Genomic DNA, 13,637 nt, shown 5'->3' with positions numbered 1-13,637 from the left:
CTGTTTGACAGAACGTGGATCGAAGTCCAAGATATCGATTTTGATCCAACAACATTAAAAAATCTTGACAAGGCCATTTTCAAGAAACTTTCTTGGTATTGGGGCGATTCAAGAGCGGTGATGTTGGACATGAGATTAGAGGAACAAGAACTTGGGGACTGCATTGCCTTCTGTGTCAAATATCACCTGACACGACCCAAAAAGCCCAACACCGTCTGCAAGTTCTTCTCGTTTGTGGGCAAAGCCATCTCCAACATCTTTATATGTGGAAAGAAGGTTCGGGAAACAATCTCCATGGATAGAGCAGAAACATCACAGACAGACGGGGTGTGCTCAGCTGATGAACTTTCTGAACCTGGGCCAGATGCAACGGCACAGGAAGAACTGAAGAACGCAGATTCTGATTCAACAAATGAATCAGCATATGAGGACGAACTTTCTGAACCTTGGCCAGATGCAACAGCACAGGAAGAAATAAAGAATGAAGGTTCTGATTCAGCAACTGGCTCAGTACATCAGGACGAACTTTCTGAACCTTGGCCAGGTGCAACAGCACAGGAAGAACTGAAGAACGCAGATTCTGATTTAACAGCCGCCTCAGTATATTGGGACGCACTTACTCCACCTTGGCCAGGTGCAACGGCACAGGAAGAACCAAAGAACGCAGATTCTGATTCAATAAATGAATCAGAATATTATGACGCACTTTCTGAACCTTGGACAGGTCACAGGAAGAACTAAAGAACGCAGATTAGTTCAGGTATTCGTGGAGGAGCTGGTTTCGCGGATATCAAAAAAAACAAATCTGAACTGGACCAAGTGAAGAGCCTGTAATTAATCTGGGCATCACTCCTTCACAGAGGTCTAACTTCCTTATTAGGACATCTGATAACTTCTACTGTGATAGTAGAAGTTTTATTATTATTAGGACATCTGATAACTTCTACTGTGATAGAAGAAGTTTTATTATTATTAGGACATCTGATAACTTCTACTGTGATAGAAGAAGTTTTATTATTATTAGGACATCTGATAACTTCTACTGTGATAGTAGAAGTTTTATTATTATTAGAACATCTGATAACTTCTACTGTGATAGAAGAAGTTTTATTATTATTAGAACATCTGATAACTTCTACTGTGATAGAAGAAGTTTTATTATTATTAGAACATCTGATAACTTCTACTGTGATAGAAGAAGTTTTATTATTATTAGAACATCTGATAACTTCTACTGTGATAGTAGAAGTTTTATTATTATTAGAACATCTGATAACTTCTACTGTGATAGAAGAAGTTTTATTATTATTAGAACATCTGATAACTTCTACTGTGATAGAAGAAGTTTTATTATTATTAGAACATCTGATAACTTCTACTGTGATCGTAGAAGTTTTATTATTATTAGGACATCTGATAACTTCTACTGTGATAGTAGAAGTTTTATTATTATTAGGACATGTGAACTTCTACTGTGATAGTAGAAGTTTTATTATTATTAGGACATGTGAACTTCTACTGTGATAGTAGAAGTTTTATTATTATTAGGACATGTGAACTTCTACTGTGATAGAAGTTAACAGATGTTCTAATAATCTGATGACTTCTACTGTGACAGTAGAAGTTTTATTATTATTAGAACATCTGATAACTTCTACTGTGATAGAAGTTTTATTATTATTAGGACATGTGAACGTCTGCTGTGATAGTAGAAGTTTTATTATTATTAGGACATGTGAACTTCTACTGTGATAGAAGTTTTATTATTATTAGGACATGTGAACTTCTACTGTGATAGAAGTTTTATTATTATTAGGACATGTGAACTTCTACTGTGATAGAAGTTTTATTATTATTAGGACATGTGAACTTCTGCTGTGATAGTAGAAGTTTTATTATTATTAGGACATGTGAACTTCTACTGTGATAGAAGTTTTATTATTATTAGGACATGTGAACTTCTACTGTGATAGAAGTTTTATTATTATTAGGACATGTGAACTTCTACTGTGATAGAAGTTTTATTATTATTAGGACATGTGAACTTCTACTGTGATAGAAGTTTTATTATTATTAGGACATGTGAACTTCTACTGTGATAGAAGTTTTATTATTATTAGGACATGTGAACTTCTACTGTGATAGAAGTTTTATTATTATTAGGACATGTGAACTTCTACTGTGATAGAAGTTTTATTATTATTAGGACATGTGAACTTCTACTGTGATAGAAGTTTTATTATTATTAGGACATGTGAACTTCTACTGTGATAGAAGTTTTATTATTATTAGGACATGTGAACTTCTACTGTGATAGAAGTTTTATTATTATTAGGACATGTGAACTTCTACTGTGATAGAAGTTTTATTATTATTAGGACATGTGAACTTCTACTGTGATAGAAGTTTTATTATTATTAGGACATGTGAACTTCTACTGTGATAGAAGTTTTATTATTATTAGGACATGTGAACTTCTACTGTGATAGTAGAAGTTTTATTATTATTAGGACATCTGATCACTTCTACTGTGATAGAAGTTGACAGATGTCCTCATAATAATACCTTAATATGAATAAATTTGCAGTAATAGTAATATTTCCATTGTTTTTATTTATTACACGCCATATCATAAGATACATCCATGTTTAATATATATACACTTCATGTAGTGTGTGCCTATTACAATTACATGATATACATTACCTTATTATATTGTGTATATTGTATTCATTCAAGGTACTGTAATTGCTCTTTTAATGTATTGTCATAGCAGAAGCCAGCATGTAACTCAGGTAATTTGAAAACAGGGATTTTAAAAGTGATCAATAATGCTTTTCCTGCTGTGAAAAGCCTAAATGTTAAGACTCAAAATATGTAATTTCTTCTCGAAATATTGTGATGGTTTCCCCCCTAACAATTCTGACTTCATTCACAAAATGACTTTTTTTCCTTGACAAATATACTCTTAAAATCTAACTTCTTACTGTAATATTTATGACTTAACTCTCGTCATTTTTCAGTAGCCCGAATACCGTGGCATTACATTAAAGGCTCTCTGTGCTCTTATCATGAACCCATGTCCATTTATCATCCGTAAACAACTCTGTAGTCCTCACAATTTAATTAGATGGAAGCCACAAAACACCAACAACATTGAACTGTTTGCTCTGGCGTTTAGATCATTCACAGCTCTATAGCACCAGAATCATTAAGACCTTCAAATTCAATTTACACAAAACCATTGCAGGAAAACACAGGCTTTTATTGAGGGAAAAAGATCAACAAAAAACAACAGTGATTCAAACACTGCTCAGTGTGTGTGTGTACACGGCTGTAACTCGTAGCCCAGCGGGTCGAGTCCTCGGTCCAGAAGAGAGAGCGACGACTCCCTCAACTTCTGGAGAAACCTCCTCAGCTCCTCTTTGGAGAAAACCTGAATTTGTGGGCAGAAACATGAACTCACTGTTCCCATAACTCAACGTACAGGGCCGATCAAATCTCTCCAGCTACCTGGTAGAGGCGGTGCTGGTCCGATGAGATGATGTCAGCGAGGCGCAGCGCCTCCTGGTCTCTGGAGGAGTTCTGCAGAACGCTGAGCAGCAGGAAGTTGAGGCGAGGGAGACACAGAGAGCGCAGCGCCGCCATCTGGTGGCTGCGCTCGGAATCCGGCTCAGAGTCCTGAAAAACACAAAACAAACAATTTACGAACCAAACAAACGTGCAAACAATCGCAACTTATTGCTTCTATAAGTCAATTAGACAAAATAAATCCCATGATTTCAGATGTTATTAAGGCCTATTAAGAGGTGATTTTAACATTTCCTGCCCCGCTAATCGAGTTTAACCGCGTCTAGATTGCATATGTGCATCCTTTTGCGACTGCAGCTTTATATTGAATGCATAGATACAGAGAACTCTCCGCCATGAAGGGAACAAGCGATATTCCCAAAATGGCAAACTATTCCTTGAAATTTTAGACCCAGGAACTGTGGAACCAGAGGCGCTAAACCAGGAACATAAAGGGCCTTTTTAAGCAGCTGTCGATATCGTACAGAAACTAAATTTAGTTTCTGGTTCCTTTGGTTGAAACACAGGTTTAGTTTCTGGTTCCCTGAGAGAGAACGTTTGGTTCTCACGCGTGGCGTCGTAAACACTTACCTGTCTGTTGTCGATCATCCAGCCTCCGTCTACGAACAGCAGCACGTTGTAGATTCTTTCTTTCACATCTTCAGTTAAAACGTCCAGACGGCACGACCAGGCAGACAGAGCGGCCTAACGCACACATAAGAAGTAGTTTTACAGTGTGTGTGAGCGTGTGTGTGCGTGTGTGTGTGTGTGTGCGTGCGTGCGTGCGCTTGTGTGTGTACCTGGTACTCCTTCTCTCTCATCTCATTGGCTACTCTCTCTGTGAATTTGGCCTCGGAGGCCGGCACTGGCTTCTGGGGGGCCGAGCTGCTGTGGCTGAACCAGTCAGTGAACGCCTCGTGGGCTTCCTGTAAAATAATTACAAAATAAAAATAAAGACACATCCAGATGAATAAACCTCATTGATGAGAAACAGGTGACAGACCAGGTAGGCTCTGATACACAGGTGTTCTCTGATGGCGTTCTCGTCCTCAGCAGGTAGAGCCGTGGTCTGACCGACCCCCGACCACTGGCAGTAAATCTCCCTCATAGAATCCTCCGGAACTTTAGAGAAGACCACCTTGGCTGCGTCATGTTTCTGCAGGGCTGAGAGAGAGACGGTCAGATAGAAGCGATGCACCGCGGTCCTCTGACACGAGGCCATGCACCGCGGTCCTCTGACACGAGGCCATGCACCGCGGTCCTCTGACACGAGGCCATGCACCGCGGTCCTCTGACACGAGGCCATGCACCGCGGTCCTCTGACACGAGGCCATGCACCGCGGTCCTCTGACACGAGGCCATGCACCGCGGTCCTCTGACACGAGGCCATGCACCGCGGTCCTCTGACACGAGGCCATGCACCGCGGTCCTCTGAAGCCATGCACCGCGGTCCTCTGACACGAGGCCATGCACCGCGGTCCTCTGAAGCCATGCACCGCGGTCCTCTGACACGAAGCCATGCACCGCGGTCCTCTGAAGCCATGCACCGCGGTACTCTGACACGAGGCCATGCACCGCGGTCCTCTGACACGAAGCCATGCACCGCGGTCCTCTGAAGCCATGCACCGCGGTCCTCTGACACGAGGCCATGCACCGCGGTCCTCTGAAGCCATGCACCGCGGTCCTCTGAAGCCATGCACCGCGGTCCTCGGACACGGAGGCAGTCGAGATGAATAAATGAATAAGAATTACCCAGAAACTTCCTCATGATGGCATTGGACTGTTTCAGGGACTCTGCTCGATGGGCGGGGTCAAACAGCAGCCAATCGATGACATCGATCTTTCTTAGGTCCTCCTATCAGAGCACAGCATCACAGTAACTTCCACACTTCCACATTTGCAACAAACTATGTACATTGAACAGTTTATCAGTTAAATCTTGTCTCAATCATGCATTTCAAGGCTGTTTTTCAAAATACTCGTCTGAAAATACTTTGCATACGTCTAGGGCTTTTATTGTGAAAAGTAGGAACACTATAGTTTGGTTATCAGTCTGTACCTTTGTGGTTCCCATCTCCAGCGTCTGGTTGTGGTGTGTAAACTCAGTTTCATTTGTCTCTCTCACAGTCTCCACTACCAGCTTGGTTATCGCAGCAACATCCAGACCTACACAGACAGCAGGTTTAGTATTCACTCATCAAACCGCCGTCAGTTGTGTTTTTGGGTTGTTTTCCGCGTCTCACCGGCGTCGCTGGCGAGCTGCAGGCAGCGGGGACGCATCTCCGGCTGGCTGACCGTCTCCAGGAAAGCGGCGTACTGGACGGTGGCGAGCTCGGCGGGCAGCTGGCTCACGTAGCTCGCCACCAGATCGGTCTGTCGATCCCGGATCAGGAGGGAGACGTACGCCTTCAGGACATCCACACACACCTCCTCCTTACAGAGAGACAAACAGGTCAGTCTGAACTGTTCCTGAAGCCAAATAAACCTCAGTTGTTGATTTTTACCTTCAGGGCCAAACCCAGAGAGCGGTAAAACAGCAGCAGGTGAGTCATGAAACGCAACAGGTGGGAGGGGAGGGGCTTAGAGGCTGTGAGCCAATCAGAAAACTCCTCCAACAGACCTGGGAGAGAGGGGGCGAGAGAGAGAGAGAGAGAGAGAGAGAGAGAGAGAGAGAGAGAGAGAGAGAGAGAGAGAGAGAGAGAGAGAGAGAGAGAGAGAGAGAGAGAGAGAGAGAGAGAGAGAGAGAGAGAGAGAGAGAGAGAGAGAGAGAGAGAGAGAGAGAGAGAAGTATTCATGGGAAGTTGATTCTGAATAATAATATTATTATTTTCCTTCTTGTTTGTCACAAATTGAATTCCTCTTCAGAGGTCAGAGGTGTCTTACCGTCCAGGTCTCCGAGGATCACAAACTTCTGGATGACGTGGTAATGCTCGTTAGTCTCCTCAAACACCCTCTAAACACACACAGAAAGAAGCTGGTTTAATGTGTGCGTGTTCAGTCATGTGACTCAACAATCACATTCAGTTTGTGTGAGTTTTACCTTCAACTCCGAGGCTTGAAGTTCCTCAAACACCTTTTCCATCGTCCAACTGAAGAGAGAGAAATGACGTTATCCTCACTACTGCTACTGCGTTTACGCGCGTGTGTGTGTGTGTGTGTGTGTGTGTGTATATGTGTGTGTGTGTGTCGTACTTGGCCTCCAGGTATTCCCGCGGCAGGGTCTCCACTTCCTGGTGGGCCATACCCGACGACATCAGATCCTTTTCAACCAGCGAGTCCACCATCACTCTGAAGTGAGCCCACACACAGTCCTCCCATGACTCACACACTGCCAGGATCTATTAAAGTCAAATATAGGAACATTAAATACTGAGCTCTTCAACAGAGGCCACTGCTTGCGGTTAGTAACATATTAATATATATTTATGTTAACAAACACACAAACTCATATCGTTACCGGTTTGAGGTTTCCACTGAGAGCGGCGTAGATGGCTCTCTCGTATCTGTTTAACTGCTCCTAAAAACAGACAAACACACAGAACGTTCATGTTTCGTTCTATTGTTTTATGTTCACATGTCAGCACGATGAACAAGTAAAGCAACAAAGTCTATTCGTTGTGTGTTGTACCTCCTCAGCCATCCTCCAGCAGCAGACCTTCCAGATTCCTCTCTGAGGGTTTCCTTCCACCGCCTGCAGCTCTGCACTCGCTGCAGAGAGACGAGACTCTGGGTCGGTCACGGGTTTGTGAGCAACATCATAACGTGTGTGTGAGTGTATCTCTGTTTATCACACAGGTGGTATCAGGGTTTGGAGATTACCTGAGGTCCTGTTGGGGTCGTGGTAGAGTTTCCAGCCTTCCAGAGTTGCTGCTCTCCAGGCCTGACCACAGCGCTTACACAGCCTCTGAGCCTACACACACACACACACACACACACACACACACACAAAACATGTCTCTTTAAATACAGTATGAATCAATGTGTCCCAGCTAGAACATACGATATTTAGATTCTCAAAAACAAAACTATAAATCCTTCTGAACTTCAACATACACTCCTTTATTACTGTCTGTCTCTCCACCTCCCCGTCTGTCTCTCCACCTCCCCGTCTGTCTCTCCACCTCCCCGTCTGTCTCTCCACCTCCCCGTCTGTCTCTCCACCTCCCCGTCTGTCTCTCCACCTCCCCGTCTGTCTCTCCACCTCCCCGTCTGTCTCTCCACCTCCCCGTCTGTCTCTCCACCTCCCCGTCTGTCTCTCCACCTCCCCGTCTGTCTCTCCACCTCCCCACCTCCCCGTCTGTCTCTCCACCTCCCCGTCTGTCTCTCCACCTCCCCGTCTGTCTCTCCACCTCCCCGTCTGTCTCTCCACCTCCCCGTCTGTCTCTCCACCTCCCCGTCTGTCTCTCCACCTCCCCGTCTGTCTCTCCACCTCCCCGTCTGTCTCTCCACCGCCCGTCTGTCTCTCCACCTCCCCGTCTGTCTCTCTGTGTCTCTACCTCTTCGGTCATCCCGGCTCTGATCAGGGTGAACAGGTTCTTCAGCAGTCGGGCGTCGTCCTCTCTGTCCAGGTTCGCCAGAGGACGCTGCTGCCGGAGAGGAGCGTCTGGGTCCTGAACACACACACACACACACACACACACTCTCTGTGAATTCAGACAGACTAGGGACGAGGATGTGTTGGTGTCGTCATGTTAACAGGCCTCACCAGCTCAGTGACCAGAGGGATGGTGAAGGAAGCGCCGCTCTTCCTCCTCAGCTTCAGAGCATGAAGGGTGTTCTCCCTGAAACACACACACACACACACACACACACTTTAGCTAACGATCTTAAAACACACGACTGTAGACGAGATATTCAAAAACTCACCAGCAGACGTTTTTGGCGTAGTATTCTATATTATCAGAGAAATCTCCAATCTGATCCTTAGCGATGCTCTCCAGCCAATCAACGACCAGCTGCAGCACAAGACAAACATTTAATCAGCAGATCCAGAAGGCCTGTGTTCATTTCATCTGATGTTTACAAGTGTGTGTGTGTGTGTGTGTGTGTGTGTGCGTGTGCGTGTGTGCGCGTTACCTGACTCTGACGTATGACGGCATCCCGCTGAAAGAGCTGCTCCACCACGACCTTCTCACTCTCACTGGGAACCTTCACACACAAACACAACTTCACCTTCACAGCGTCCGATTCATGCTTCTGACTCGTGTATTCAGGAGAAGGCCTGAAAGCTGGTTAGTGTGTGTGTGTGTGTGTTTGTCCAACAAATAATCAGTTTTTGCAGCTTTCAGGGTGCGTGTGTGTGTGTGTGTGTCCCTGCGTCACTCACCACCATGTCTGTCATGATGTCATCTCCCAGCGCCAACTGGACCCGGTCCCTGTAGAGACAGACAGGTGATCAATCAGAGGTAAAGAGGACAGACGGACGGACAGACAGGTGCAGGTACGATGAGGTGTGTACCTGTACAGCGAGGTGATGAGTCTCCAGGAGCAGTTCTCCTGCTGCAGCAGCCAGCGGACTCCTGCTGTCTTACTGTCCCGTCCCGCTCTGAGGACCACGGACTGCAGCACGTCCACCTGCAGGTGAGTGATCGAAGCGAGCATTTCATCAGAATCTATGAGCTTTAGGAGGTTCATTTAGGACATTTGGAGAGAGCCAGGGCTAGCTGTTTCCCTCTACTTTCAGTCTTTATGCTAAGCTAAGCTAACCACGTCTTAAAGGAATTGTTCGACATTTTGGAGAATATACTTATTTGCTTTCTTACTGAGAGAGTCTGATTAGGACATTGACAGCATTCTCATGTGTATGTGTGCTAAATATGAAGCTACAGCCAGCGGCCGGTTAGCGTAGCTTAGCACAAAGACTGGAAACGGAGGGAAACAGCTAGCCTGTGCAAAGTTAACACAGACACACACAGCTTACCTTGTCCTGTAAGAGCAGCTGGTAATCCTCAAGCAGCTCAAAGACCGCAGTGGAAGAGTTTTTCAGGAAGGATGTGAGGAATTCTGGGAAAAGACTGGCAGCCGCTGAAAAAGAGATATATATAGATATAGATATAGATAGATAGATAGATAGATAGATAGATTTAACAGGAGTGCTTGTAAACTTGCAGAGCGGGATTTGAGGAGCGTTCGTTTCACTCACCGGCCTCGCCGGGGTCATCCTCCTTCAGCAGGGCGGAGCTAAGGTTGGTGATGTCGTCTGTGAAGAAGCTGGTGTTCTCCAGCCCCGAAACGGGGGAGATGTACATGCTGTTGGTCCAGTCACTGTCATCCAAATTCTAGACACAGAGACGGCGTTTTAGAGCAAATCCTGGAGGTTTTATCACACGACTGAGAGATGTGTTGCTCTGTAAGAGTCAGACTCACTCAAGAACGACTCGTGGCAGTTATATAGCGATATGTCAGTTATGCAAACGATCAAATCCCATTCATGCAAACGTCCTCGTGAACAGATTGCAAAATGAAATGAGCAATTTTCGACATGTTTGTCCAGAAAGTTTGTACACAGCAAGATAAGAAAACTGTAAATGTTCCAGCATGATGTCCAATGACCGTGTGTGTGTGTGTGTGTGTGTCTCACCATACTGCTGAGGGCGTTTCTGGGTGTGTATCGAGGCGTTCGGCCTCCTGGAGCCAAAATGGAGGAAACATCTGGAACTCTGGGAGTTACTGAGAGAAACAAAAGACATGAGGCGAGAGAGGGGAGTTAGTAAAATATGGAGATGTTTGATGTTAGAAGATCAACAATAATCAGCTGTGGGTGTGTGTGTCGTACCAGCCTGTCTGAACAGAGGAGTGTTCCTCAGCAGGGAGCGTGCTGGTGTTATGGTGGACAGGACGGGGCTGCTGGGCGACGGGACTGAGACCAGCAGTCAGGAAAACAACAACAACACTGGCAGCTCTGGGCCCCGTTCCACGTAAGTGCTTCAGCAAAGTCGATCAAATGTCCTATGAGCCAGAAAGAGCCTCTTTTTACTCCGCTGACGAGCAGGAGATGATCATGAACGCATATGAGGATTTCAAGACCGTAATCACGGCAAAATCTAACACCGCCACCGCTGCGAGGGCGAGACAGGAAGCACGGCAAAACATCACAGACAAGTTAAATGCGTCAGTGTTGGGAAAATGTATCAGCTAATTTTAATGCCTCATCACCCCAACCAATCACATGACATGTCTTTAATGTGCTGCTGGCAGTAGACTTCATGATGCATCATCCAGTGAGATCTACAGCGACAATAATGATCTCAACTCTTTCAGAATAAGTAGAGAAAAACAAGCCCAACGAGGATCTGATACTCATTAATATGAGGATATATGTACTGTATGCCCTTATGTATCATGTAGCCTACTATATCTATGTATATATATATTACATATATACATATATATGTGTGTGTATATACATGTATGTGTAGATTACCATATAGAACTAGTTTGAATATGTGTGAGAGAGAATCTGTTTATGGGCGGATCAGTATGTGTATTATTCATAATCAGACATTCAATCAATTGCAGCAGTGAAAAGAAATAGTGTGTGATTCTCTCTATTCTTATCATGAGTCCACCTTCATCATGTTCTACAGTAATGATGTGCTGTGTACTAATAACAGTCATATCATTATGAGTGCTTTAACCTCATGTATGCAACCAGCCATCAAGAGGACATGAGAGCAAGTACACACTAAGCACACACACAATTCAGAATGCTGAGTCAGCACAATATGTGCCATAATGTAATGAACACATCCATAAGTTTATTAAGCGCCAAATGAACTGTACGAACAGCACGGCATGCAGCGGCTTTCCCCATGTTCTCCGCATCGCAGACACTGTACTAAAATGTAGCACTCGCAGAACAGCACAAGGCTGCATCCAGTCTGAGACAGTCAGTGCTCGGCTGGGCGTGTGGTGTTCAATGTCTGCTCCAGAAGCTCTGTAAATAAATGATTCCTTGTGGGCAGAATGGATAGCGCTCGTATAGGAAGTCATCATGATGTGATGACGGATCTTGGCGATGTGGAAGAAGTCTCTCCCTATAAAACGCTCATCTAACTAATATCCTCCTTCATCAGTGGATCTCTGAGGAAGGAGCTGCACATTAATGCAACAGAGGCTTCTTAGTTTGCTCCGCTGGTTTTAAGGATCACCGTGTGTCTCACTTTACATGCATTTCCGGAACTCCCGTATAACCCCCAGTATATGCGCAAGTCCGTATGTGACAGGAGCTGCCATGTTTTCCGGGGGAGTGACCAGCTTATCCAGCTACCTTCACTGAGCCTGCGCTGGAGCAGGTTCAAGCTTTTGGATGCGTTGCCATGGTGATTTTGCCGAACTTGCTTCGTGGAACCGAAAAGCCTGATCTACATCATCTTATCCTGAAAAGTATCCGGCTAACTCAGTTAGACACGTACGTGGAACGGGGCCCAGACGTCATTAATGAATGCTGACAGGTCTCCACCTCACAGAAACACTTGTTGTATTTGAGCATTCATAACTTTTTACATCCTACCAATGGTCTGAATCCAGTTGAAGACATTTAACCTGAAGCTAAACACACACAGTCTCTCCCAGCTGAAGGATACAAGCCACCGTCGTCTTCCTCCTCCTTCGTGCAGCGATCGTCACCTCGTCATCTCGAACCACCGGAGACAGCAGCTCACCCTGACCCCTGGAAGGAAAGACGAGTACGCAAATACACACGCAACACATACTACTTCTTACCACTGAAAGTATCATGTACCATTCTTCGTTTTATTCAATACCTTTCATTGCAGCACAAAAACTTGAATCAAATCCCTATATTTCATATTTTAATGTTCATTATATGATGAAACGTTATGGTAAAATAAACTTAATTTCTGAGTTTCTTCTAGATGGAAGACCGTAAAGGACTCGAGTGTTTTAGTCAAAGAACCCTTTATTGTGGCAGCGTTTACGTATTGAGCTTGAAGCAGAAGAAGTTCTTTGCTTGTAATGAAACGTAAGAAGTTCTGTTGATGTGAGACAAATGTTTCACCACTGAAACTGTACTTTTGTACGTTTCTAGCAGTCTCGTATGTGTTCGACCAGCTGGAAGACGTACTTTAGTAGAAGTAGTAGAGTAACTCTGTTACAAGTCAATTCTACTTCAGTGAAAAGTATCTAAGAATACCTATAGTCATTATGCAGAAAGGCTCATTTCTAAATCATAAACAATATCTTGATAGATTTTAAATATGAATGCAGTAATGTGTTCATCACTAACCGTGGAGCTACTTTTAAAGAATACTGCTGAGTATCTTAAACTATAATAATACATCATAATATATTTGTTAATTTGTATTTTTGAATGAATAATCTGTGTAACAAACTACGACATTTCCCTCTGAAGAGTAGTGGAGTAACGTTAGAAGTATACAGTAGCAGAAAATGGAAGTACAAGTACCTCAAATTGTATTGTACAATAGTAAATGCACTTAAGTACTAATACATAACGTAACTAACTAGTTAACTAACTATTCATTAACAGCTGAAAGCACTCCCTGATAGACAGTAATACCAACTGTACTAACGACAATAAACAGCTGTTTGTTGATAGTTCATTCAGCGGTGATAATTTAAACTTTGTGTAATCAATAACAGATCATACATATATATTATCTCCAATAACTGACCGAGAACCACGTGTTTAGCGATGGTTAAAACATGTCAATAGTACACAAACCAGCATTTATCCTGATTAGCATCAGCATGGATTATGAACGGTTTAGTTAGCCACCAGCTAACACAGTAAAATAGCCGCAATAGCAGGCTAAATAACAAGCTAACGGTTCGACGGGAATAATTAAAAATATAACAACATGTGTATAAGATGATTCATGTTCAAAACCCAGTGAAATGTAATTTACCAGTCCATGATAGTGGGCTACAAATTCCCGCTTCACGAGGATTGACAGGCTTCTTCTTCGTGATAATTGATTCTTCTTCGTCTTCTTCGTCTTCTTCTTCTTCTTCTTCTTCTTCTTCTTCTTCTTCTTCTTCTTTTGCTTTCTCGGTAGATTGGATGCCGTGAGACACTATGCTGC

General features: G+C 44.0%; 1 protein-coding gene across 3 annotated transcripts; it reads right to left on the bottom strand.

Annotated features, from left to right (window-relative positions):
• Positions 1-3,244: 3,244 nt before the first annotated feature.
• On the bottom strand, positions 3,245-13,588 carry LOC306795917 (nuclear pore complex protein Nup107-like). 3 transcript variants are annotated; one of them, XM_079294626.1, is made up of 27 exons: positions 13,461-13,588; positions 12,156-12,241; positions 10,346-10,429; positions 10,151-10,239; positions 9,713-9,848; positions 9,491-9,594; positions 9,029-9,144; positions 8,897-8,945; positions 8,647-8,718; positions 8,437-8,525; positions 8,276-8,351; positions 8,067-8,180; positions 7,390-7,480; positions 7,199-7,278; positions 7,028-7,087; positions 6,763-6,908; positions 6,611-6,659; positions 6,454-6,523; positions 6,075-6,190; positions 5,814-6,003; positions 5,630-5,736; positions 5,323-5,425; positions 4,574-4,734; positions 4,371-4,496; positions 4,162-4,275; positions 3,514-3,681; positions 3,245-3,436 (listed from the first exon to the last, which is right to left on the bottom strand). In XM_079294626.1, the coding sequence occupies exons 1-27, from the start codon at positions 13,466-13,468 to the stop codon at positions 3,314-3,316; spliced, it is 2,727 nt and encodes a 908-aa protein (XP_079150752.1). In that variant the 5' UTR covers positions 13,469-13,588; the 3' UTR covers positions 3,245-3,313. The 3 variants fall into 3 exon arrangements, with proteins under 3 accessions (XP_079150752.1, XP_079150751.1, XP_079150750.1); XM_079294625.1 differs by lacking the exon at positions 13,461-13,588 and having other exon boundaries at positions 7,390-7,474; positions 12,156-13,422; XM_079294624.1 differs by lacking the exon at positions 13,461-13,588 and having other exon boundaries at positions 12,156-13,421.
• Between the last annotated feature and the right edge of the window lie 49 nt (positions 13,589-13,637).

The sequence above is a fragment of the Melanostigma gelatinosum genome (assembly GCF_949748355.1).
Source record: "Melanostigma gelatinosum genome assembly, chromosome: 22".
NCBI lineage: Eukaryota > Metazoa > Chordata > Actinopteri > Perciformes > Zoarcidae > Melanostigma > Melanostigma gelatinosum.
This window is presented reverse-complemented; position numbering and strand designations above follow the sequence as displayed.

Bases quoted from the DNA above. Each gene is read 5' to 3' on its own strand.
- LOC306795917 (XM_079294624.1), bottom strand. From the start codon at position 12,309: ATGATACTTTCAGTGGTAAGAAGTAGTATGTGTTGCGTGTGTATTTGC. The intron at 8,526-8,646 runs GTAACGCGCACA...CTTGTGCTGCAG, and splicing joins CCGTCATACGTCAGAGTCAG to CTGGTCGTTGATTGGCTGGA. The intron at 3,437-3,513 runs GTAGCTGGAGAG...CCACAAATTCAG, and splicing joins ACCAGCACCGCCTCTACCAG to GTTTTCTCCAAAGAGGAGCT.